Consider the following 27,253-nt stretch of genomic DNA (forward strand, 5'->3'; position numbering starts at 1 on the left):
TAATGTGTTACCTGTAACACCAGAAGGAGCACTTCTTGCACTGTTTACAGATTAATCTTTACAGATAATAAATACTTAAATAAACTAGATCAATAATTTTCCAAGTTTTAAATCAAGCATAGTTTTGTAGAAATTGGTTAAGGGGGGGGGTTGATTGATGTCTGCCTGTCCTAAACAGGAACAGCAGGTTTCTGCTGACGTGACTGGATGCATAGCTATGGCGTCTGCGCGTCGCTGTGCGCAGCTGCAAATAGACGAAGGCCAATCCGGTAATATCCATCCATGGTTAATCATTTCAAATGAGAGTGAATGTTTGCATGTGAAGGTCCATGCTCTCTAATCAAATACATGTGGACAGTCTGACTTCATTTGGAAGGTAGGACAACAGTCCAAGCTGAGCTGTCTTTCATACCGTGACAGCGGCTGGCCCTCCACTGGGTTGGGACGGGGGGCGTCAGGCTGAGGCCAGGCTTCCTCATGGGGTGACGGGGTGAGTGTGGCAGTCGACTGGTGGCTGTAGGAGTTGGCAGGAGAGGAAGCGCTGTTCCTCTCAGGGGGGGAAAGCCCGTTCTCACAGCCCTCCATCAGGTATGTTCTCTCTGGGAGGGGGGGGCACCACTCGTCCTCTGACCTAAAAAGAAATGTGATTAAGGCAGAAGGTTTTGGAAAAACAAATAGCTGACATAGATTATAGATACTCTCAAAATCCACCCAAAACCTGTACAAAGAACGGCTAACACTGTTACAGCATACTCCATTGAGTATCTATAATTAAGAAATCAGAGTAACATCTATGTATGAGTAACACGGAGACAAGGCAGGTGAAATATTAGCAAAACATCTGAAAGGGGAAAGGGCTAAGTAAGTTATTACTGGGGTAACAGCACAGGACAATACATTAATAACTGCCCAGCGGGGAATAAATGAAGCCTTCAGGTTTTCTTATGAGTCAAGTCTGCCAACCTGTCCCGCGGCATCAGGGAAGCTAAGAGACAATACTCCAGGAGGATCGCTCATCACTTCATCAGCAGCAGAGACACTCAGAGCCTGTGGCGAGGACTTCAGACCATCACAGACTACAAGCCTCCACAGACATGTGACAGCTCCATCTCCCTGCTGAACGTTCTGAACTCCTTCAACACTCGCTTTCAGGCAATGAACACCACAACGGTCCAGAAAACTCCACCCTCTCCTGGTGACCAGGTGATGTCACTGTCTTCAGACAGCGTGAGGAGATCCCTCAGTAGGATCAATGCACTATAGATGTGGTTTGTATGTCACTTTACTCCCCAAAATCTTTTAGAATGTGACTCATATCGGCCAATCTCACTTTTGAATAGTGATTATAAAATGTTGGCAAAAGTATTAGCTTCATATCTGGCGAGCAATCTGGTTTTGTCAAAGACAGACGCTTCTTTTTCAGTATTTGCTGACTATTTAACATTTCAAATACCCCCAGTGTCAGTGAATCCGTGTGTCTCCTTTTTATGGATGCAGAAAAGGCATTTGACAGGGTTGAGTGGGAATATCTTTTTGAAACCCTGCATAGATTTGGATTTATTCGTTTTTTGAAATCTTGTATTAAGCTTCTATATGCCTCGCCTTCTGCTATGGTACTCACTCATGATATTTACTCAAAGCCTTGCAGACCACACCGCAGGACTCGTCAGGTTGTCCCCTTAGCCCACTTTTGTTTATTCAGGCTATTGAACCATTGAACCATTGGTAATAGCCATTAGGAATGACCCTTCAATCTATGGCTATCTATCTTGGGTGTGGTATTGATCATAAACTGGCCCTGTAACCCTTGTGCCATCCTAGGCACTTTAACATTGGGAGTGGGGTCATCTAGACCCACTAGACAGTGCTCTGAACCTTTTTTCTTCAATGATTTGTGATCTTCACTGGTGTCCATGGATTACATGAAATCTTTCCACCTTTATCCACCTTTGTCATGGTAGGGAGAACACGTCAATGGTCATCTGGACCCCATGGGATAGCACAAGGCTTATGCAGATGATCTTCTGCTGTTTATATCTACAGCAGAAAAAAACATCCCTCATATTCTTCATCCTTTGGATAAATTTGGGAAGGTGTCAGGTCACAAATTAAACCTAGATAAAAGTGAGTTGTTGCCAATCAATCTGTCTGAATCTACTCTGGAGGAATTCATATTCTTTTTAAGATTGCAAACAACAACTTTTTTATCTTGGAATTACTGTGACATGGGAATTGTGCTGGAGTTAATAAAATGGTCTCCCCTATACCTATTACTAGTTGGGAGGGTAAATGCAGTAAATTGTCAGTACTGCCTAGATTTCTGCATTTATTTCAGTGCCTCCCAGTAAACATTCCTGATGCTTACTTTGAGGAACTTGATTCTATTATGTAATCATTTTTAAGGAAACATCTAAATGAGACGTTGGTCTGTCGCTTCCAAATTGTCGTTCTTATTATTGGGCTGCTAATTTAAGCAGCATGTCTTTTTGGACACACCACTCTAACAACACTGGCCCTCCATGGGTAGAGATAGGAATAGTTGTCCTTCAGACTTCCATCATAGTTAAATGTGATGGATGCACCACTTCCATTATCTAAATAAGAGTTTTTCAACCAGTGTGCCGCGGCACACTAGTGTGCTGTGGGAGATGGTCAAGTGTGCCGTGGGAAATTGCCCTCATTAACTGATCTAAAAACATTTACTATCTCCAGGATTTCAGCTCTCTGTTCATCCAAACAGGCCCTGATAAAACACTGAGTAGTTAGGAATATGAAAGACCATAAAATACTTTTTTCTTTGTGTTTATTTGATTCTATTAAAGACATTTTGATCAGAATGACCGTACCACGGTCAGCTGTATTAGGAAAAGTCCCGCCCCTTTAACTGTCTCCACCAATCATTCTTGGAGGCTTAATCATACATCATCAGTCTGACCAATCAGAAGTGGTTCAAGTCTTCACTTCCTTGTTCTGATTCTGCTCATAAAGTCTCTCAGTTCCAACATAAATACCAGCTAGAGCTCGTCTTTAGGGGTGTAGCTTTCCACAGAATCCGGTTTCAGACCGTGGAACAAGTGAACAAAACCATGAAGCTCAGAGACGCTAGTCTGTCTGCAGTCGGCGGATTTTTGCACTACATCTCCCATGATGCATCGGGTTAGAGTGACAGCGTCTCGGCGCACAATGAGTCTCTCCTCTTAACGTCTTGAAACCACAACAAACACAAATAAACCGTTTTTAAATCTTCTAACTTAACTTTTATTACATCTATTAGGAAAAACAGCTGCAGCTTCCAGCTTTTTCTGCCACAATTATCTCAAAAATGCATTTGAGATTGCAGAGGGACTGTACATCAATACAGACTATGAGTTTCTCCTTTTTGCTTGTTTTTTGGATGCTGGTGTGCCGCGGGATTTTTGTCAAGGTTAAAGTGTGCCGTGGCTCAAAAAAGGTTGAAAAACACTGGTCTAGACCCCTGACAATTCCTAATCCTGTTGTGTGTGACTCAATTAAAATAATGTATTTATTGAAGAAACACTTTGGGTATTTCAGAATGAGTCTATTTATTCTAATAGCATCAAAATAGCATTAAATCCTGGCATCCCTCTTGTTGACATGTCCTTTAATGATGAGGTCATCAGGTTGCCCCTCAAAAACTGGACTGCGATGCATCATGATGGTGGAGGGATTCCTCTGCGCGTTTGAATTTGATTTTATTGTGACATGCGGGTTGTGCAGCTTCCCTTTCATGTCTGTATGAGTTCAACTCTGTAATGTTGGTGAGTGTTTACTTAACAGAACAACAAGTATTGCTGGAGCCCCTGGATCAGAGTTTTTGATCGATGCATTAAACATTATCGCACAACCAGAGAATGTTACAAGATCTAATCAGCTGTAATTTGGAGAATTCCTGGTTCCTGATCAGTCAAGTCACTTTTCATTAAAAACGTTGTTTTTTTTGACCATGCAAAGCAAAAATGTTTGTTTTTGGCTTCCCTGAGGGCAGGGGTCAGTTTGGCTGTTCAGTCAATCAGCTTCCACCCCCTATGGGAGACATTGAAACAGCTTCTACAATGAAAAATCTGGCTGGCTGTGTTTCTGATTATGCACCCCTGAAACGGATCTACTGCAGATTCAGATGGGGGGGGGGGGCTATGATGTTAGTCACTGGGTGGGAAAACCTTTTGCTATGGTATCGTGTATAACAACATATTAAGACATCCTCTTGCTCATTATAGTCCCATGATGTGAGACTGCAGGAAAACCTACAGACTCATTGATTGATTAAAGGTTGATGTCTCCTCTGTCAGGTGATCTGTTCTAGTTCTGATGCAGAGAGAATATCTGGGTGCAGTGGCGGTTTTTGATATGGGCGATGTGGGCGGTCGCCCAGGGCGGCACTTCATAGGGGGCGGCATTGGCCGTGTCCGATGAGTAATGTGCTACATACAATATTCAAAGAGGTAGCTTGAAGTTTTAATTTGAAATTACTTCAGCAGCCGACACTTAATACTTTTATTTTGACACATCAGACTCTTAATAATGTCTTCTTCCTGTTTCCTCTTCACACTTATGGTGCAAAAAAAAAAAAAAAAAAAAAAAGAATAATTTAGAGTGAAACAACGTTAAACAGGCACATGAAAAGGATTTAGGCAGAACAAACATCCGTGCTCAACCCAATTTCGACAAAAGCAGGCAATGGGGATTATTTCCCACAATTCTTTGCTCCGACACAGCAGACCCGATGCGCACGTGACCACCGCCCTCTGCTGCAAGACGCTTGCGGCCACACCTCTTTGCGGTAGTCTTTGGAACATAAGTAAAAAAAACTCGAGAGGGGGGCGCAACTCGCCGGTGGCTGGCTGAATCACACTAACAGGTAATTGGGAGTCTTTTTCTATCTGACAATCAACTCTGGGCCGCAGCTGCGCCTCCCGTCATAGAGACGGAGCCGCGTGTGAGAGGGAAGGGGAGGGGGAGGGGGGATGAGATCAGACCATTTTTTTAGGATTGAGTTTTTTTGGAGGATTTCTACTGTTGGTGTTGCACAAATTTAGGGAAATGCCAAATATTTTTGGAGTAATCCCACTGATGAGTTCTATGATTTAGTCTTTAATGTTTTCTAAGACCTAAACATATTAATCACAATAAGTTTTATTTTTTAGATCTAATCCCTCTGATATGTTTCACAAAGACACACACAGGACGTCTCACATTAAGAAATTATTGCTAAAAATGAAGCAGGAGTCCAGCTCTAAAAAAAATGCCCTAAAGAAGGATGAAAGAGCATAAAAATGGAATTATTTGATATGTAATTTCTTATTAATATTTCCAGGCTTTCTTTGTTTTGTCCTGCAGCATGTTCATATTTGTATAATTTTGACAGAATATATTTCTATGGAGAACAAAATATTTCAAGTTATTTAAGGTTTAACTTGAGTTATTCTGGATTAATGTTCCTGTTTTTATTCATATTTATGTTCAAAAAGTTCAGTTTAAAAGGTTTAAAAGTTTAGCTTTAGTGTGTTCAGTAAATGTTTATCTTCTTCAGGCAAAACCTTAAGCGTGTTTTTAACTTAGGCCCCTGTGTGACTGAGTTTGACCCCCCTGTAATATGAGTCTAGAAAATCTGTGCTCTGTGCATTTTTTGAGTAAAATGGCTAAATAGAAGATAGGGAACACAACAGGATGTTGTCAAATTTTGTATGTGTGTGGGGGGGGGGGGGGGGGGGGGGGCTGGTGGGGTTACTCGCCCAGGGAGTAAGTTAGTGTAGAACCGCCACTGTCTGGGTGTAATAATCTGGGATCTATCCTCATTTAGCACATGTCATGCATGGTAAAATATGCCATTCAATACATGTTAGTCCTCTAAACTAGAGGTTTACATATGTGTGTGTTTGCAATAGTCATAGAAGTTGATGTGCATAACACTAACTGACCTGCATTGACCAGTCAAGCACCTGTTCAGTAAACCAATAGAAATGAACAGCAAAGGTGGGTGAGAAGCCAAATCCTCAAAGCTACCGCAGAGCCAATGCCTACAGACTGATGATGTTGTGTCTCGCAGTGATAAAGCAGCAGGAGGTGTGTTGGTGCTAAAGACGTGAAGCAAATGACAGTTTGGCTTTGAGGAGAATGGCTGTTGGTGAAGCAAAACAGCTAAACGAGGAAAGAAACGGAGAAACTTGAGTTGTTGATGCTGGGGGCTGAAGGGTGTGCTGGCTGAACTTTCATGAGTCTGATGGGTACCAGCTCATCCAGCAGGGACATTTAGAGGTCTGCATGTCCAGGAAACAGGCTGCTGGGGGTCTGCCTCACCCTATGTCCATGTCTTCCAGTTCTGGAAGCTGATCACTCTGCTCCAGTTCCCCAGGTGGTGGAGGTGGGGGCAAGGCCTCCATCCAGTTAAGAGTTGGTGTCTTGACAGGCTTACCCATTACCTTTTGCTTGGGTTTAGCTATGAAAACAAAACAGAGAGACAGACACCTCTGACGCACTGAGCCGATCCATCATGAGACAACCAGGCTCCAACATAAATGAATATGCCAAACTCATCATTATAGAGGGCAATAAAATACACAATTGAAGAGCTAAGCTACTAAATCTTTTCCTTAAGAAATGACAAAAACATGCCTAAAAGCCCAACTGTAAAATGTACAGAACAGCTGAGACAATTGGCTTGGTGTTTGGGGTGCTGCGTTGTCCTTCCTCACCACTGCAGCGCTCTGGCTGTGCATACTGAGCTCCAGACGGTCCTGGCTGGAGGATCCAGTGCCCGCCATCTTGTTCCTCAGCACTCTGAGCCAGTGCCTGAGTCTGACTGCTGACAGGCATGATGGTGGTGGTGGCATAAGGAGCGGTGGACATGTTCTGGCCACAAGTGAAGCCGTGCAGGTCCTCACTGGTTGCATCAATGGTGCTGTAGATCGGCCCATCAGTGGAGCCTCCCAGGCTGTATTTCTCTGTCTGATGTAGGTAGTTTGAGATGCCACTTTCTACAGAGGGGGAGGTTCCGTTAGGCACAATTAACTGAGCAGGTAGACATGAGCAGGGAGAAAAGGGTCACCCTACCATTGTAGTATCGCTCACTGGTGTCGTGACTGTTGGTGCAGCAGTCTACAGCTTCTTTACTGCCATGGACCAAGTTGGTGGTGGGCCAGGAGTCTGCCAACCACGGATAGTTGCTCATGTTTCCACCCAGAGCGCTGGGCCTGGAGAAAAAGTCTGCCGTTAGTTTAAAAATACTGTGCAATTCAGATGGAGTCAGAGCTGCAGAACAAACAAGTGTGAGGGGAATTTACATGCAGAGCAAAATGTTACCTTCCACTGAAAGCACATCCTTCACTGTGAGGGAAACCAACTGCAAGAGCAGAGAAAGGAGAACAGTGCATGGATGGATGTCAGCTCCAGCTCTGGATGTTTGAACTAAAGCAGTCACATCAGTTCATTCCATGTCCTTCACCTTTTTTTCATTTGGAAAATCGTTGGAATAAACTGATCAAAAGAGCAAATGGGATTGAAATTCCAAGCAAAGTGGAAACACATTTCTGAGGCCCTGCAGCAGGTTAAGAAGAGTGGATCTATCTTTGAACAGCATAGCTTCATCTCAGAAGAGCTCAGCCGCCGAGTTGGCCTCTGTTTTAGCTTGATCATTCCTCTTTCAAACCACATGCAGCATCATTAAAGGAAAAACACTTCACACATTGCAACAAAAGGCAGGATTAGGATGCCCTGACGCCCAGGCATCAAAATTGTTTAGGAAAGATGATTGTGGACCATTTTGTAGTAATCATGACATTCAAGAGGGAATTTAGAGGATAACATAATAACACTTCTCTGTTTAAACAATTGTCATGCTCTTGATAAAATATCAGCTCCTGAGATTTAAAAGTATTTTGGGGTTTTTTTCTATTCTAATTTAAAACATTTCTGAAAATCAGGTTGTAAATAACAAATAGAGCTTAAGTTCATGGAGAAAACTGGAATCCATCTGAGCCTCACTTTCTTTTCCTTCATTTATCTTACTTAGCAAACCCACACAGCTCCCAAAAAAGGACTTTTAATGTCTACATGCCTCAGGCAGCAATCTGTGTCATTTCTTTCTCCAGCAGAGGAGAGCCTGAGGTCAGCGGTAACAAACATGTTACTCAACATCCAAACAGTTCTCCAAACCTGCTGGCGGGTAGGCAAAGGACGCCGTGTAGTGGCTCAGCTCCTTCCTCTTCTTACGCCGGCAGTAGATCCAGACACTGAAGCCCATGAGGATGACCCAGCAGGCGCCGCCAATGCCAGCAATAAACGCCGGCTGCTTGACCACGTCAGTGATCTGCTCCGCCAGGCTCACGCTGCTCTCCTCCCTGCTGTCGCTGGCGTCAACAGTGCCTCCGCCGCCTGGCACGGAGGCCTTTTCAGCTGGTAGCTCTGAGGGAGGAAAAACCAAACGCTGTCATGTTTCTTCTGGTTGGGTTTGAACTCAGGCTTCCATTCTGTCCTCTTTGCTTTGCCTTTGCTGTTTAACTAGAGAACATGTTGACTCTACTGGGAAACACGCCTTTAAAAGAAGAAGTCAAACATTTTACACACCAGAGGAAACCAAATCATAGACTTAACAAGGATGATGAGCAGCAGGCTGAGGGTCTCACAGCAGCAAAGCAACAAGAACTTTGAGTTTTGTCTTTTTTACTTGCAACAGGTGTCATCATGAACTCACTGATGACGACAGACACCGGCTGACTTCTGGTGCCGACGCCGGCGCTGGTCACTGCCGCCACCTCCACCTGGTACAGGACGGCGGGGAGCAGCCCCCTCAGCACCGTGGAGAGGATGTTTCCATCCACCGTCTTGTTGACATAGTAACGTGTCTGGTTCTCAATGCCGCTGCCCACACACCAAACCTGTTCACACAGTCAACAGTCACGTTCATTACAAGAGTCTCTTCTATGGGTGAACCAACACTTTGATCAGGCAAGACTCTTCCTTCCGCTCTCACTTGATCTGGTGACTGAATGAAAATAGTTTGAAGTCATGCCACTCATACCCTGTACTCCTGGATGATGCCATTTTGCATGTCAGCGGGTGGAGGCTCCCAGGAGACGCTGATGCTGGAGCTGTTGCTGAGCTTCACGGTGACGCCTCTGGGCGGGGCGCTGGGGGCTGACAGAGGTGGGACAGCATCAACAGATTGAACAGTGTGGCTGTGAAGCAGGTTTTAAAGAAAACGCCTGGTTTCCAGGTGAGATTTACAAAAAGAATGGATTAAAAGTAACATAAAATGAATAAAAAAATAATGCAAAAAAATTAATAAAGCCAAATAAAATCTTAGTTTGTGGGACTAAAAATGCAGGACGCTCTACCTTTCTTTCCACAAAAGGTAAAATATAGAAAACAAAACAACCTCAAGAGTATATTGAATTTTTGGTTTGAATAAAAAAAAACTGCTTATGTTTTCAAATTTTACTTCAAGAAAAACATGAAACAAAAACAATTTTGCGGCAGCATTTATGTAAAACCTCATTTTTCTTACTGCTGTGTTTTTATAAGCAAACAACTGTTCTGTATCCGATTATCCGGCAATTCTGATGTGAAGTTTAAAAATATAAAGATGATTTAAAAAACATTTGGGACCGTCCATGATAAGCGGAAGAAGATGGATGGAAGGATAGATGGACGATAGATGGATGGATGGATGGATGGATGGATGGATGGATGGATGGATGATGGATGGACGATAAATGGATGGATGGATGGAAGGATGGATGGATGGATGGATGGATGGAAGGATGGATGGATGATGGATGGATGGATAGATGATGGATGGATGGATGGATGGATGATGGATGGATGATGGATGGATGGATGGATGGATGGATAATGGATGGATGGATGATGGATGGATGATAGATGGATGGATGATGGATGGATGGATGATAGATGGATGGATGGATGGATGGATGGATGGAAGGATGGATGGATGGATGGATGGAAGGATGGATGGATGGATGGATAGATGATGGATGGATGGATGGATGGATGGATGGGTGGATGGATGGATGGATGGATGGATGGATGGAAGGATAGATGGATGGATGGACGGATGGATGGGTGATGGATGGATGATAGATGGATGGATGGATGGATGGATGGAAGGATGGATGGATGGATGGAAGGATGGATGATGGATGGACGATAGATGGATGGATAGATGATGGATGGATGGATGGATGGATGGATAGATGATGGATGGATGATGGATGGATGGATGGATGGATGGATGGATGGATGGATAGATGATGGATGGATGGATGGACGGACAGACGGATGGATGGATGATAGATGGGTGGATGGATGGAAGGATAGATGGATGGATGGATGGATGGATGGAAGGATGGATGGATGGATGATGGATGGACGATAGATGGATGGATGGATGGATGATAGACGGACGGACGGATGGATGGATGATGGATGGATGGATGGATGATGGATGGATGGATGGATGGATGGATAGATGGATGGATCGAGGGATGGATGGATGGATGGAAGGATGGATGGATGGATGGATGGAAGGATGGATGGATGGATGATGGATGGACGATAGATGGATGGATGGATGGATGATAGACGGACGGACGGATGGATGGATGATGGATGGATGGATGGATGATGGATGGATGGATGGATGGATGGATAGATGGATGGATGGATGATGGATGGATGATAGATGGATGGATGGATGGATGATGGATGGATGGATGAATGGATGGATGGATGGAAGGATAGATGGATGGATGGATGATGGATGGATAATGGATGGATGGATGATAGATGGGTGGATGGATGGATGGATGGATGGATGGATGGATGGATGGATGGATGGTTGGATAGATGGATGGATAGATGGATGGCTGGATGATGGATGGATGATAGATGGATGGATGATGGATGGATGGATGATAGATGGATGGATGGATGGATGGATGGATGGAAGGATGGATGGATGGATGGATGGAAGGATGGATGGAAGGATGGATGGATGATGGATGGATGGATGATGGATGTATGGATGATAGATGGGTGGATGGATGGATGGATGGATGGATGGATGGATGGAAGGATAGATGGATGGATGGATGGATGATGGATGGATGATAGATGGATGGATGGATGGATGGATGGATGGGTGGATGGATGGATGGATGGATGGATGGATGATGGATGGATGATGGATGGATGATAGATGGATGGATGGATGGGTGGATGGATGGGTGGTCTCCGCTAAATTGTGTAAAGCAGATGATAAATATGCAAGGATATTCTATTCTTTGAAGGGGTTCATTGTTTTAATCATGGATGGGTGATGGATGGATGATAGATGGGTGGATGGATGGATGGATGGATGGATGGAAGGATGGATGGATGGATGGAAGGATGGATGATGGATGGACGATAGATGGATGGATAGATGATGGATGGATGGATGGATGGATGATGGATGGATGATGGATGGATGGATGGATGGATAGATGATGGATGGATGATGGATGGATGGATGGATGGGTGGATGGATGGATGGATGGATGGATAGATGGATGGATTGATGGATGGATGGATGGATGATGGATGGATGATAGATGGATAGATGGATGGATGATGGATGGATGGATAAACAGTAGGTTTTCCACACTGTCTTGGTGAGTCAAAGCCTATAGGCTTACACAGAGGGGAAAGCACTGGATTTGTCGGTGAGCTGCAATGCTGTACCAGCAGTATTTAGTGTTTCTGTGGTTCACACTGTGGTGTATTTGATGAGCAGCTGGTTGACACTGAAGACGTTAGGTGGGCGTGGCCATCAGTTTGTGCTCTCTTAAAATCCATTGTCATGTTTCTCTTTTTGAATTGTCTTTGAGGTGCTCTGATTGTCTGGACGTGTTGTGAGACTGAAAGGCTTTTCTTCTTGTAGCACTTCCTTGTTTTGTGCTGTGATTATTTGACCCACTTGTTGGCACACTCAGAAGTACCGTATTTTCCGGACTATAAGTCGCCCTTTTTTTCATAGTTTGGCAAGGGGTGCGACTTATACTCCGCAGCGACTTATATTAGAACTAAATTGAAATAAATACATTGTTAACCCTCCTGTTATGTTCATTTGTGAGGAACAGAGATGATGTTCCTGGGTCAATTTGATGTATGAGGTATGTTAAGTGTTAAGAGTTTGTTAAGTGACTCAGAGAATCAGCAAACCTTTTTTTACAGTAAGATCTTGAAGGCTAACAACATAATATTCTATTTTCCAAAGATTTCATAGATTCAGAAATGCAATAAAAATGACAACTGTTTCTACAAATACAGCATGAAAACAGAGTATTAGTTGGCCAATGATGCTTCATGAAAGGAATAAATAAATAGGGTGGAGAAAGAATTACTGTGAAATCATGAGATAAACAGTCTGCTATGATTGTGTCATATGAGTTTGTGCAAGTTATTATATCTTGGTCTCAGATTTTGTCAAATAATTTTCCCATTAAAATGCGACTTATCTGTGATTTTTTCTACTTTATAATGCATTTTTGGGCTGGTGCGACTTATACTCCGCAGCGACTTATAGTCCGGAAAATACGACGAGTATTTCTTTTTAGCAGACATGATTTAAACTGCATTTGGTTCATCTATTTATTCTCATGAGCACCAATTAGACGTGCTGTAAAAACATGTAACGATGCTCCACTTGATCAGGTTTAAGCTGGTCATTACAAACCTTTGAGAAGCTCTAGTTTACAGAAACTGCTGTAGCAACATGATCAAATAAAAGTCCATAAGATAAATCCACTTTTTAAGCAGAAGTGAAACAGCAGCCTTTAGTGGTCTTGTGCTTGAGAAAGGCTTTTACCTTCTTCTGAGGTTTGGACCAGCATCGTCCGGCTGTCTTTGCCCTGGAACTCATCAAAATATGGACGGATCTTTATCTGGTACTCGGCTCCTTTCAGCAGATTGCTGAGGATGCTGCTGCGCTCTGAAGGAGAGTTGATGTCCTGGAGAAGCCAGCTTCCTCCATTGGGCCGATAGAAGAGGCGGTAACCCTGGATGTACTGAGACTGACGGTCAACCTTTGAAGATCAAGCCAAAAGAGCAAACATGAATGAAATGCTTTTACTTTCCTTTTAAATTGTTCTACAAGTATTTTTTTTAAAACAAACAAAAAACGTTTTGTTGGACATACAGTCCATGACACCCGGACGGAGGAAGCCGTCAGGGGGACAGGGTCCTGGAGCTGGACGGCCACCTCCCCCAGCTCCCTCTGCACCTGCCTATGGTCCACTCCCTGACCCGTAGGGCTCACATCTGAGAGAAAAACACACGATTAGCTTTGTACTGGTCTAAAAGCCCCTGTGGGGTGACCCGGGGGGAGCAGGGCTGACCTTGTGTTCTGACGGGTTCAGAGATGGGGCTGGGGTCACTCAGGCCGTAGGCGTTGACCGCTCGGACAATGAACAGGTAGATGGTGTTGGGAAAAAGGCCAGTGATGGTGTGCGTCTCCATCTTCACCGTGTCGGCGACAGTCTGCCAGGTGCTGCCTGCTGATTGGCTGTTACAGGGGGAGGCAAAGCAAATCTGTTTCTGTTAAAAGGTTTTTTATTATTAAATGTTACATAAGAACTTGTAGATTTGAACTTATTTCACAGCAGAACAGGGCTGAAAGACAAGCTACGAGTTTTCTTTTACCCAGCATAAAACAGCTGTTGGAGTTCTGCTCTCATGTGTGACCAGGCTTCCACGTGAAGCATGCAGCTGCCACCACGCATCTGTAGCTGTTCTTGCCATGGATTATTTTAGTGTTTTAAGGAGAAAAACTTAAAAAAGCCTTTTTCCAGCTTCTGATGTAAGGTTTGTATTTTTATACGATTCCATCTAAATTGTTCATTGACATGTTCTGAAAGTTCAAATCTACTGTTTCATCTTTTCTCACAGAAACCTTTCCTGCTGTGACAAGTAAACAAGAAGCTTAAAAGTGCTTCTAGTTGAAAACACAAAACTCCTCCCCCTGCAGCAAAAAGGGGGAGGAGCAAACAGGATCCTGATGAAGGTGTTGTGGGCTTGCAGCAGAAGCACCTGAACGCCTCGATGATGTAGGAGGTGACGGCGGCTCCACCCTCGTGTGCGTTGGGTTGCCAGGTCAGACTGACACTGTTCTTGGACACATCAGTGACGATGGGTTTTTGTGGCGGGCCGGGCAGCTGGAAGGGCTGGGTGGCCTGAGCGGCTGATGGGTCAGCACTCTCTGATGCAGACAGGAAGCAGTGGAAAGAAGTCAACATCTGCTAATGACAGCAGCTAATGGTGGATATGCTTCCCATTCTCTATTTAATCTCTTTAATGCAGATGGGACATTTGCATTGTGGTTGCCTCTCATATTCTGTTGCCAATGTGTCCATTAGAGTAAAAACTTTGGCTTCTGTTGTTAATTTGTGAACTTTTCATAGTAAATGAAGAAGAACGTAGCTTTACAAAGCTCTTCTGTCTTTGATTAGCGTGTGCACTGGAATGCTCTCAGCTCAATGCAAACTCTCCAGCACACACTTATGTCCTAAGAACAATGTTTCCATGATTGAGGCAGTCACTGCTGATAATTGAAACTGTGACATTTCTAAATTTGTCCTTCCAGAAGTGAGGTTTTGGCTGTAAATCTCTGACACAGACGTACCTTTGACAGTGAGCGCTCCACTCCAGCTGCTCTCTCCGCTGGAGCTGGAAGCCACACAAGTGTAAACGCCGGAGTCCAGTTCCTGGAAGTGGGAGACGTGGAGCATTGGTGAGGTAAGCACATAAATGCCATCTCTCTCCAGAATATAAAACAGCCCAGAGATGGAGAGGATGAAAGCGGGTGGAGGAGAGAGCGCCTCTTCACTTCTGCAATCTTTCTATCTTTCCATATCAAAGTAAAATAGCCTTTTGGATTTGTTTTCTTTAAAACCACACAGACTTGTCATCTTCTGTCTGCTTCTTCTTTTTTTGTTTTTGTGTTTGTTTCTCTGCAGATTTGAGGCCCAAAGATGTGATGATGACATCTGAAAGTGAAATAGAGCTGGAATCAGAGGAAAGACAAGCAAACACAACAAAGAGCAAGCTCATCTTTGATGGATTCCTTCTGCACAGGTTGGATGTGAGTGGACATCATGAAATCACTTCAAATGGAGCTTTTCTTTGAAAGCCTTCATGCCTTTAAACAGCATGTGTACTCATTCTTTGTGGAAGGTTTTTATGTTTAAACCTCTGATTTTTCATATGAATCAATGACTGCTGACGGCGTAAGAATATCTGCAGTCTCATCAGAGGAACCTCAGCATAGCAGCTGTTTAAAGAACTGCTCCTGCTGTGGACCTTTTAGCTGCAGTCACTTCACTCCTGAGTGAATGGCAGATCCTCAGTGCTCCTATTTGAAGTTGAATCTAAAATTCAAGCTGTTGGCTTTTATGCTCCTTGTCTGATTCCTTCACGGCATTGGAGAAGAGCTGGAGGAACCATCAAAGAACAGAATTTTAATGACCAGCAAGGCGTGCTGAAATTTTCCAGGCTCCTACTTAACATTCTGGACAGACGGAGAGCAGATGTAATTAAAAGGTGTGTGATGAATGTGCTTGGGAGGAAGTGTGTGTTCACTCCTAAATGCTGGCAATTACATTTTTTGGGAATCAAGCCAAAAGCTAGACAGGCTGTGAAATTGCTTACAATGCAAGGAGGTGTTGGGGTCTGAACTGGGGATGTGTTTCTGGAGCTTCCAAGCTTTTCACTGTTCGTTTGTCTTTCATTTGTGGGACAGAATTGACTCTACAAGGCTAAACAAACGACAGAGGTCTGCAGCCAGAGGACTATCATCATGATCTCCGGATCCTGCTTTTACCTGTGCACCTCTCGGTCAGATGGTTCTAGTGAAATCTTAACATTGGAGCCACAGAAACCTTCAAAGTCTGTTAGAATAAAAACACAAGACTCTGGTGACCCAAGTACACCTCAGAAACATCCACCAATCATCACAGATCCACAGCTTTTCAAGTCTTTTTCTATGCGGACTTGTTCTGACGTGTTCTTTCCATTTTTTGTAAACTAGACAGTTTGCCTTTGACAGTACAGGGAAATGCCATTTTTAATGAAAGCCTTGGGTATGAAAGACTGGACAAAGAACTTTTTTAAACTTTCAGCTCAAAGAAACGAGGTAATGGTTTTTACTTCTGTTTGAATCATGATCAGCCCAGAAGGTGCACTCACTGCTGTGAGGCAGCTGTGTGCTAGTAAAGCAAAGACAACAACCTTTGCTGACATTAAAGGAGAATTCATGGTTTCACCAACCTCTGACCCTTTTCATCCAGGTGAGCAATGATGACATGAAGGTTAAACAGTCAAAAATGGTTTAACTGTCATTCTGACTTTGACAGAGCTGCCGGTTCTAATTCATTGGTTGTTTTCTGTGGGAGTTCTAGAAATTCCAAAAAAGTGTTTCATGTTTGGGTTAGGGTGGAATGAATCCACCACAAAAACAATCACCCTTCCTTTCACTCAGACTGTCAGTGAAGCCTTATTTCCCCCCATCAAAACCCTAATACATAATGCAGCGCGTGCCCAGCACAAGCTATCATGACTAATGACTTGGGGGTCGCAGTGCACAGCGGGCCCCTCTCGTGGATCTGTGGGCTGGCTCATCGCTAAAGCCGACAGAAGAATTACTCAGGCCTAAGTGGCTTGTCAGCGTGTCCTGCAGAATGCGGAAAAGGTCAGGATGGGTGGCTCTGGTCCTCATCCGGCATTCTTCACCGTTCCTACTGGCTCTGTAGACGCTGATCTTCAGTCGACCTGAGCATCTGTCTGAGATGAGAGAAAGCCAGAGCCCCAGAGGGGGAGGTCTGATCGGAGAGCAGTGTCTGCACAGAAGGCAGGGTGGGACATGAACAGCTGGGACAGATGACCATTAATCAACCAGCAGTCCTTGGTGCTGAGCTGCAAGTGCACAAGGCCACAGTATAAGAGGAAAAGGAGAGAGAGAAGAAGCTGCTCCAAAGTGATAGCATTTTCATCATAAGGCAAAGATTTAAAGCATTCCTCACAACTGATGAGAATCCCCCCCCCCCCCCCCCCCCAGCAAACAAAAGGTTGATCTCAGGTACATGGAAGTTAGATGAGTGCCAGGAACACAGCTGAGCTGGATTTCCCCCTTTAATCGGATCCCTCCCATTCATTTACTCAGTTGCATTCAGTCCTCCTCACCGTCCTTAGACTGCACTTGGAGCCACTCCCCCCTCTCTTTTCTATGCCACCATCCTAGCAACCATTTAACAATAGACACACACACATCCAGACACACAGTCAGTCTGTTCAGGGCATCTTGACACCAGCACCAGCATCAGTGCGACTGGCAGAAATCCCAGGATAACGGCTTCCATTTCTTCCTAGGGCAAAGGAACCATAAAACCATCTGCCCCTCTCCTGGAGTCCTGAGGAAGTCTGCTCATTGATTCTGGTTTATACAGACAAAAATGCCTTTTTATTTTATAATAATTTTTTGTAGTTGAAGTTTTCTGTGCTCTCTTTGGATTATTATGTGATGAATCAGAAGAAGCAGAATGTGCAGAGCCCATTAAGAAAGATACAGGAAAAATGTTTTCAGTGCAAATAAAACTTTTCTGTCTGATGAAATAAAAGCAAAATAAATGAATAAGATAAAAACAAAGAGATAAATACTTTATGCTTCTTTTCTTTTTTCTTAACAGGGGAATAGTTGATTTCACCTGTTTAATTAACAATGTTATAGAAACACTAAGACTTCACTAGAAAAGAGAAGCTGGAGTGCTGCAGCCACACATGATCTACTTGATGTCTTTGGTATCATGACTCAGAACAGTAGACTCATCGTGTGTCTGGTCACATGGATTTAGTATTTCTACAGTTGTTCTTGTAACATTTTAGAGGACTTTCTTTAGTTGTCTTTAACTTTTTAAATGCTGGATTGTGATGCAGGGTGACAGAAAATGACCTATGAAGGAAATGAAATTGCCATGAATGACAGTTGAGCAAATACCTGAAATGAACAAAAACAGAGGGTTTGAATCTTCGTCTTGCTGCAGGTTTTCATAAATGCATTTTCACAAAGACTCCCTACCTTCCTTGGGTGGGGGGCGGGGTATAGGGAAAACTGTCGCCGTGAGGAACTGCGTTTATCTTTCCAACTTAAGTCCGTAAATACCATTTGCTTCCATGTTTCAGATCAAACTAGACCCGAGTCTGCAGGGAAGGAACATCTGCATAGTATTTGACAGCTTCAGATGTGATCCCCAGCCTGAGCACCTTCAGAATAATGCACTCAGCTGTCAAGTCACTGCCTCCCATCCCCACACAAAATAAACGCAGCATGAAAATGCATTTCAGGCTTCTGACTCCCAGCTTCTGCTTCATCTTGTCCTTTCACTCAGCGCCTCCATATCTCTGCCTCACTCACGAACACACTGACGCATTGAGGATTTAATTACAAGTCTCTGCAATCGTTAATCATTGAGAGCACACAATCAATTAATGTGCGAGCTTCTTTGAGACTTGTCAAGGCTGCAGTGACCTCAGGTGCTGCTTTGTACTCAGAAGGGACTTTGGGGCAGAATGGATTTCATTAGCATGGAGTCAGATGGTGCTAACGACTGCTAATGGCCCCGAAGACTCATTATCATGGTGATCACACGTCACTATTTCCCCTTTCCTCCTTTAGTAAAAACTCTTCATTTGAACCAATCTTAGACAATGGAAGCTGCTGTTTCAACACATGGAGTGCATTTCTCAGGTTTATAGTTATGTTATATCTATAACACAGCTTCACTTAGGCCAGGGGTCAACAACCTGAGGCACCCAGAGGGGGTGTGACAGCAAAAGGCACTTGATCTGTTGACTGTTTCAGATTTTCAGATTTGAAAAAAAAATCCGGTTTGAGTAACAATCTCTTATCATTACCTTGCTTTACTCCCTATGGAATCATAAAAAAAGGGTCCAATCAGACAGCGCTGTTCCTGTGACCCCGCCCACTTCAATAAATACTACAATAAATACCCACAGGGATGGAGGCCGTCATTTGCTCTGAACAAACAATGTAATGATACAAAAACAGGGGTTCTCCTAAGGCAAAGGGAGAATTTTTGCCTTTGAATGTATGGGGGAGTGGTTGGTGGTCGTTGGGGTGAACCAGGGATTGGGAAACACCAGGAACATTCTGGGACCTTAACTAGGTTGCACGTGGGGCTTTGGGCTACTTGGGAATAGTATCTTACCCACAAACAGGATGTGTCTATACAAACTGTAGCCACCAAAGTTTCATTTAACTTTTACTACATAAATAATCCATTCTATCACACAACACACACATTGCACAAAGAAGGTGGTCCTCGCTGAAAGTTTCTCCGTCATCCCCTTTCAGAAGGAGCTAGTAGGTGGTTGTATCTTGGGTGAACTGGCTCAGTGGGCCCAGTGGCCCCTGTCCCCCCAGTGGAGGTAGATCCTTGGGATTCACGGGTCAATGGATAATATATTTGAGGGGCTGTTTGTGTCCCTGGGGTCTGCTCCTGGGTCCCCACCTTCATATGACGAGCCACTTTGGGTTTTTACTACAACTAGAGCCTCCCTCTCCCCCCCCCCTCCCCCTCTTCTTTTATTGGATGGGTCAGTCCATGCCTCTACCCGATGCTGGATCTCCTGTGGGGTTGTCTGGTGGATTCCCCAGGCACCCTGTCTGAGTGTCCTCACACACACACAAACACACACCCGACAAATGTATGTGTGTCTTTGTGTGTGTGTTGGTATGTCCTGTACATATTTGTGTGTGAGGTGGATTGTATGTACAGTGTGTACAGCTGTATTAGTGGAATTGGTTTTATGAAGTTTGTGGTTGAGCACAAAAAAGCCTCTCTCTGTAAACATGAACAGACAACATTACCCATAAATCATTTCTCATTGTCTATTCCAGTGCTTCTCAAATAGTGGGGCGCGCCCGATGCGATGCCAGGGGGGGCGCGCAGTAGTAGCGGTTTTAGGGACAGGTGCGCGAATTGATCCTAGTTTGAAGATTTTACCTTTCACAATTCATATCCTCCACACTAAAAGAGGGAACATTGTATACTTGTAAAGCCTTTTTATACCTTCATTAAGGCCCAAAGCCCTTTAGATGCTCAAATTCCTCTCACTCCTACATCCACATTCACCCATGATGATGGCAGAGCTGACAAGCAAGGCAGGAGAACTTGTATGTAATACATTCAATTGAATTGCATTCTATTTTATCTCACAGGCCAAACTAACTTGTCCAGGCAAATTAAAAAATAAAAGTCAAACAAGTGATAGTACAAATACAGCTCACTAAATATCAGATCAAACAGGGAGATAAATAAGTGGTAGAGAAGACAATGTGTACATTTTGATAACCTTGTTGCAGATTTCGGCTATTTTCTGACCTGCAAGTTGGTGATTTGGAAGGTGCCGTTCTCCATCAAACTGATCCGCTCATCATTTCCCAAGATCCTCTGACCATCTTTTTCCCATTGGATGCTGGGGGTGGGGTTCCCAATGATGTGGCAGTGGAGCTGAGCAGTGGAACCAGGGGCTAAGGTGTGATTGGCTGGTCCCTGGCGGATGATGGGGGGGACACGGTCCGAAGGTGCTTTAGGGACAGAGAACACTGATTTGACAAATTTGAATGCAAAAGTTAACTGTAGAGCTACTTGATTTGTCTTTATTCATGAAAAATGACAAAAGCACTTAGTTTGTGTGTTTCAAACATCAAGGTTACTATCTAAATCTGGTGGAGGTGGTGAGGGTGGGGTGGGGTTGATTTTGAAGGCCTTTTGATGCCCCTATAGGATGACTTGGGCTTTGGACAGACCAGCCCCCCCCCCCCCCCCCCCCCCCCCCCCTTCACTGTCATTGAAGGGCATGAACTGGAGCCGCCTTCTGGAAATAAGTTGGCATGTCCTCCAAAAAAGGTTAGTCTGTTTCTGGGTTGAAAGCTGACAGGTTAGTGGTAAAAAATAAAACTCTAGCAAACAGTAAATATGATACAAGCACTTTGGCTTTATTTACCCTTTCAAAAGTTACATGATAGTTGAATTTATCTTTTTAAAACAACATTTCTTGAGCCACGTACCAGTCTAATGTTTGCATGACTGGCCTGTACAAGGCAGAAATTAAATCAACATTTTTATTTTTCACTTTGATGGTTAAAAAAAAATCTATTTGGCACATTAAAATGGTTCCTAAACAAAATCTAGAATAAAACGACATTTGAAACTGTCTGTAGTTATTATACAGAGGATAAAACAGCTTTGCTGATGTGGGAAAGTTGTCTCGGTTCTGCAAAAACCCACAAAAAGTAAAGTAAGAGTTTCTTTGTAGAAAGTCTTAGCAAAAGTTCTGAAAACTACAGCACTGATACAACTCAGTTCCGAATCCGATTGTTATGCAGACCAGCGACATTTATTAAAACAGTTTCTGATTTGTGAAAACTATCAAATTACATCTAAGAAAAAACATATCTGTGTAAATAATACATGACAATTTAAGTCAATTAAGTTCATTGTGTCCACACGTTTAAACTGTGTTCTTAAATTATTGTTTCTCAGACCCGGTGTCTGAGAAACAATAATTTAAGAACACATAACGATTTAATTTAGTAATCTGATCAACATCTAACGTTTCATTTTCACAAAAAACAAATCACTATAGCCGTCAGCGCAGCTCCAGTCAAATAGTGTCACCTACAAGATGTGAGCTTCATTTCATTCAATGCTGCTTCCCTCTGTTTGAACCCCTCAAAGGGAATGTCACACGCTGAAGCATCTTTTCTGTGAGTGATCTCATTTATATGTTAAATAAATGATCAATAAAGTAACAGCGATGGAGTGCTACAGTAAAATGTATTTTATTTATTCCCTAGTACTCCCATAAGTCCATCTACACCTGTTCAGTAGTATTCCTTAACACACAGTCAGGAACTGGTGGACCCAATATGCAGGAGACTAAAACATTTGAAATGTGACCAAACCATGGAGAAATCTAAGTGTGAGGAAGCACAGCACATGCTCTTGTTCACCTTTGCGTATCTCCCTGCAGGGTCGATACGCCATAGCGAATCGCCTTTCACTGACTCACACTGCGGGTTCGGCAGAGAGTTTGAAAATTTAAATCCATTCGAAAGAAGACAATTAGTGTCGTATTAGAAAAAAAGCAACACCTTCTGTTGAAGACACAGGAGACATTTGATAGAATATGTGGCTTCCATGAGGACAATTCTTCAAATTCTAAAATCTAATTCTACAACAATCACCAGCTCAGCATTTAAAAGGTTGCATTGAAATAAACTACAAGGTGATCCTGAAACCCATGAGATCTGAGAGGAAGCATCACAAGTGTAAAAAACCAAATGGAACGTTTCATCCCAAAACCTCAAACCAACCTTTCCAGGTGACATGTGTGGAGCTTTTTCTGAGCCACAGCACCTAAGCTTGATGCTTACAGCCATTCTGACCACTTCTTGAGTACATGTCATTGTTGGGAGTACAATCTGCTTGATACCTAACGCCTTACTAAAAACATGTAATTCCACCAAGCCCATTGTTTTATTACATCCTTACTCACATTTTTTAGGATTGTCTAACCTGCATTTGACAGTTCTTTCCTACAGGTCTCCATTGGTTTGTTAGATTTGCTTTAAATTTCATTTAAAAGTTTGATTTCAACTTAATATTTAATCCCAGCCTTTGGGCAATCTGGGTTGTAAAAAAGTAGTCCGATCATCAGGATGAAAATGAGGTTCTGAAACACTTAAACACATGAATAGAGTTGTACAAGCTCCCTTCTCACTGGAAGAGATGCAGAAAGGTCAGTTGCATGTAAACGCAGAGCAAACTGAATAAAGCCGTCCCGTTTGATCACATCAGGTGACACTTTTGTGCATCAGTCCAAACTCTCTGTGCAATCTTCCTCTTTCTGTTAAGGAGTTACTGCTTACACTCACTGCTTTCCACCTCGAGCAGGGCTTTGGTCAGGATGCTCCCGGCCACACTGATGGCCTGGCAGATGTAGTAGCCAGAGTCCTGGACGTGTACGTCAGCAATGGTGAGCTCACCGCTCAGCGACACGGAGAAACGACCAGACTGGGACGGCTCCTGGATGGGGAACAGCAAGATCTACAAACCGGAAAAGACAAAAGAAATGCAAAACAAATGAGTCTTTACCTTCAACATCTTATCAACTTATGTTCAGATGCTGCACTTGTTCATTTTGCAATCAGTGCTGCTTGTACAGTTGAGCAACAGGAACTTTGTCACTGTCCTTTAGATTTGCTAAACTGATAAAGAGCTGACAGAAATCCTGAAAATAACAAGTGACAGTTTATGCCTGACATTCCAGTAGATTGATTAAAGAGCCCAAAGTCATTTCCCAGCCATGCACGGAATGAACTGATAAATGCAAGGTTTTAAACATTTGACCATTTTAACAGAGCGTGAAGTCTTCACCTAAAAAAGGAAAAATGTGCAACATTTGACAGAAGCTATTTTAAATTAAGCTTACATAAACTCTAATATCAGTAGAATCCAAAAGCCACCATGCAGCATAAGGAGAAGAAGCACTTCAGGACAGGTTATCTGTTTTTTAACAAACAGAATGAAAAAAGAATTGGACATTGTAACACTGTTTACACACTACTGATTCTTCTTTGATTAGCCTCCAAATGAGAACTGGAAAAAAGATGAGTGAAATTCTTTAAAAACTCCCACTGCGTCTCCATCATGCAGTAATATAAATTGAGTCAGGAGCAGAGTCACTTCAACCAACGGGGTATGAGACTCAAACCCTCCGACCTGCAACATGCTTCCCTCATGTCTGCTGTCCTTGTTATCTGGCCTCTCCACACTTGTCGTCCTGCTCCCACACATTCGGCAGGCCTCCTCTAATCTAAACCTGGGAGCCATGCTGCAGGCACCCACACACTCTCACCAGGCCTTTCAGAGCATTCCAACAGGCGGCAGTGCTTATCGTGCTCTTGCCTTTCACACACACATTTACACACATTGTTCAGGGCACACTCACATGAGTGGGAATAATACACTTGCTGGATGATGAAAAGTGAGGAGTATGTGTGTGAGTCACAGTGGCTCTGCAGTGCAGCACACGGCAATGGAAAAGCAGAGAAAGGGCGAAGAGCTTGGGCTCTTCATGAAGCTCAGAACTTTGTGTTCCTTGCTGTGATAATGCAGCGATACATTTTATGCTGTGAAAATCTTGTTTTTTCGCTTTTAAACGGTAAAGCAATAGCAAAGAACACACTTGTGTGTGTGCAGCAGAGCTGAGTGTGTGGTTTGTGTTCGAGAAAATGGGCCGAACATCTTCTGCTGCTGTTGCTACTGGTTTTGTTTGAACCCTCAATCAGGTGTTTGAGTGGAAGCATGTCTTCTACATCATGGCAGTCAAGGGATGCAGAAAGATTGCGTTTAGGCATTGGCTCTCTGCACACAGCCAGTCTCCAGTCCTTAGGCGTGCCATGTCATGTGTGGAGTCTTCAACAAATAAAGTAAAACAGGTTGGCAACCTGCAACTCCTTCATCTCTCTCCTGCTCTTTCTAGGACTATAAAGCCAGGCGCCTGTTCAGAGTTGAGGTGCTGAAATGTTGCTGCATTTCTGGAAGAAGTGAAAATGTTTTTAACAGCAAAGGGCTCGGCTCTGCTGAGCAGGAACTGTCATGTCAGGATACGAGACAGCCCACTTGTACAAGCTGAACACAGCTCTTCAGGGGGGAGGACGGACAGACCTGCACAGGTTAGAGGAGGTTTTGGCATTTGAGCCCGAGTTGACATTGCTTAAAAACAATTTATTCAAAGCTACACTGTCTCACTTCCCCTATTTTAGAGAGTTTAACCAAGCTCATAGCATGATGAAATCTGCCTTCATTACAATGCAGATGTTTCAGAGTTCAGAGAAAGAAAGAAAAACAAAGATTCTTTCCCTGTCACTTTCCATAATACATCTAGGTTGAACACCATGAGCGAAAAGATGATGGCCAAAAAAGCCAACAAAGACATGTAGGTGTCAAAATTTAAACCATAAAATCACTGATGTGGTGATTCAAGAGCACTGCGTTTTCAGTTTGCTGTTGGTTGATTACTTAAGTTCCAAGCTTTTTTTGCAGTTCAAAGTATTTTTGTTGCACAGAATGTAATGTTAATTTATTCAAGACCTTCATCAAATTTTAGAAATTCAGTTTTTTGTACATAGAATAAAGGAAAGATAAGTTTTATCCTGTGTTCTACTAGTTTTTGTTTCAAAGCGGTTGTGTGGCTCCCAGCGTTTCCTTTTCTGTGGAAAACAGACCCTGATTGCTCTGTGAGTATTTAAGATGACCCCTGTACTAGAACCTGAGCATGTAGTCCAGTCCAGATTCTGACTGTTTGATTTGATGGCAGAAAAGATTTGGAAAGGTCAATCGATCAATCAATCATCCAACCAACTATGAATTCATCCTCATGTCCATCCATGACGTCTGAGCTCTGCTAACCATTAATCCTGTATGTCTTATTGCCCCCTCCAGTCACTTGGACCTTGAGACTAGGCCTGGGCGAAAAATCGATTGAATGAATTAATTCTAATTTTTTGTTACGGGTGATTTAAAAAATAACTAAATCTAGTTTTTGTGTAATGACGCATTTTTGGCCCCCCAGAGCTTCCGTAGCGTTAGTTTCACACAGCGGTGTGGCAAGCGACAAACAACAACATCTTAGCACACATGAAAGAGCAAGTGACAACATGGCTACCCGTAAGAGTGGGAAGTTTGTTCCCCAGAAAGGAATAAAATCATCTGTTGTTTGGAACTGGTCTGGGTTTACTGCCACAGACGTGGAGGAAGAGACCCCCCCCCCCCCCCCCCCCCCCCCCACCATGCAACATTTGGCTAAGCCCATCACAGTCAAAGGCTCTCACTCGCTCTTGCATTGAACGCACTCAGTCCTCCTACACACGCAGCGTGCTGACACACACACACATACTCATACTACAACACCTATTCAGTTAGTTCATTAGTTAGTTGTTACTGTTACTTGTTAATAAAGAATACTGCGTTGTAATTATTACTTGTACCGGTATTCATTTGCGACAGGCCGCAGGAGGATTTTGTGTTCAGCGGCGGGGGTGTGTGGGGTGCGGTTGACCGCAACTCCTGCTGCTTCATCAGCGCGGTGATCAAAAATCCCGCACCGTCACAGCTAGGGATGGGTATCGTTAAGGTTTTAATGGTACTACTACTCTTATCGATACTGCTTATCGATCCAGTATTTTAACAATACTCTTATCAATACTTTTTGAGGACGAAAAACAAATAAATAAATTAATTACAAATTAAGAACATAAAGTATTTTATTTCCTCATTATGAAACATCGTTTTTTTAACAAAACATTTTATATTATACATTTTTCCAACTTGAAAAGTAAAATACATGAAAAAATAAGTTATTTAAAGAAAAATAAACAGTAATGTTTTGACATATTGCTGTCATGATGTAAATATAAAACACATTTAATCACCAAAGCGGTCGCTTTGCATTTAGCCAAAGACATGGTACCCATAGATACCGTGGAGAAGACGGGGTTTCTTAACTGAATTAATACCTTAGACCCCAGTTATGAGCTGTATTGTTAATCCTCTAGAAGATGGTGCTACTCTCAAGGTGAATGTTTGTCTCCTTTTAGTCTAGACTACAAAGTGTCTCAATACTGTACTTATTGCTTTCCTTAATTGGGGGGTGGGGGGTGGGGGGGGATTGGGAAAAAATTGGAAATCAAATTAGAAAAAAAAATAAAATCAGAGATTTTTATTTTTAGGCCATATCTCCCAGCCCTACTTGGGATCCTTCCATGCGCCTCAAAGGGCTGATCAAACAGACCATCAGTGTTCTTTTTAAAATGTCATACTGTTTCTCACCTGGCTGCCTTCTTTCTGCCAAAACACAGCCGGAGGAGGGTTTCCCTTGGTGCCACAGAGGAAGGTTACGGTGCGGCCTGGAGCTGTGATCTGGTCACGTGGCCGTATCACAAACTGGGGAGGCACTGTGACACAAAGAAGACAGACAGAAAGGAGTGAGGCCACACTTAAAGCAAAGACTTCCCGCAGCAGCTTCTGTGTGGGACAGTGAGCTGAGTGGAACACAGGGAGGATGTGCGACAGTGACGCTGAGAGCTGAGACGGTG

General features: G+C 43.3%; 1 protein-coding gene and 1 long non-coding RNA gene across 13 annotated transcripts in view; one reads left to right on the forward strand and one right to left on the reverse strand.

Moving 5' to 3' along the window:
* robo3 (roundabout, axon guidance receptor, homolog 3 (Drosophila)) overlaps positions 1 to 27,253 on the reverse strand; it is a 181,269-nt gene that overhangs the window by 5,576 nt on the left and 148,440 nt on the right. For 7 of the 12 annotated variants that reach the window (XM_078931053.1, XM_078931048.1, XM_078931052.1 and 4 more), the window contains exons 7-22: positions 26,988 to 27,112; positions 23,024 to 23,201; positions 20,472 to 20,677; positions 14,699 to 14,780; positions 14,107 to 14,275; positions 13,416 to 13,582; positions 13,217 to 13,338; positions 12,887 to 13,103; positions 9,038 to 9,153; positions 8,711 to 8,894; positions 8,173 to 8,421; positions 7,321 to 7,360; positions 7,072 to 7,211; positions 6,714 to 6,995; positions 6,319 to 6,457; positions 413 to 631 (exon numbers count right to left, since the gene is read on the reverse strand). In XM_078931053.1, the coding sequence (XP_078787179.1) occupies positions 413 to 631; positions 6,319 to 6,457; positions 6,714 to 6,995; positions 7,072 to 7,211; positions 7,321 to 7,360; positions 8,173 to 8,421; positions 8,711 to 8,894; positions 9,038 to 9,153; positions 12,887 to 13,103; positions 13,217 to 13,338; positions 13,416 to 13,582; positions 14,107 to 14,275; positions 14,699 to 14,780; positions 20,472 to 20,677; positions 23,024 to 23,201; positions 26,988 to 27,112 (2,635 nt within the window). The remainder of the gene's footprint in view (positions 1 to 412; positions 632 to 6,318; positions 6,458 to 6,713; positions 6,996 to 7,071; positions 7,212 to 7,320; positions 7,361 to 8,172; positions 8,422 to 8,710; positions 8,895 to 9,037; positions 9,154 to 12,886; positions 13,104 to 13,216; positions 13,339 to 13,415; positions 13,583 to 14,106; positions 14,276 to 14,698; positions 14,781 to 20,471; positions 20,678 to 23,023; positions 23,202 to 26,987; positions 27,113 to 27,253) is intronic. The other 5 variants (XM_078931050.1, XM_078931054.1, XM_078931049.1 and 2 more) reach the window with 1 other exon arrangement.
* Positions 14,673 to 17,724, forward strand: LOC110013436 (uncharacterized). Its single transcript, XR_002874569.2, has 3 exons — positions 14,673 to 14,811; positions 15,033 to 15,157; positions 15,815 to 17,724. It is a non-coding gene; the product is annotated as an uncharacterized LOC110013436 (long non-coding RNA).

Source organism: Oryzias latipes, chromosome 14 (genome assembly GCF_053564925.1).
Source record: "Oryzias latipes strain Hd-rR chromosome 14, Olatipes_Hd-rR_3.1".
Taxonomy (NCBI): Eukaryota; Metazoa; Chordata; class Actinopteri; order Beloniformes; family Adrianichthyidae; genus Oryzias; species Oryzias latipes.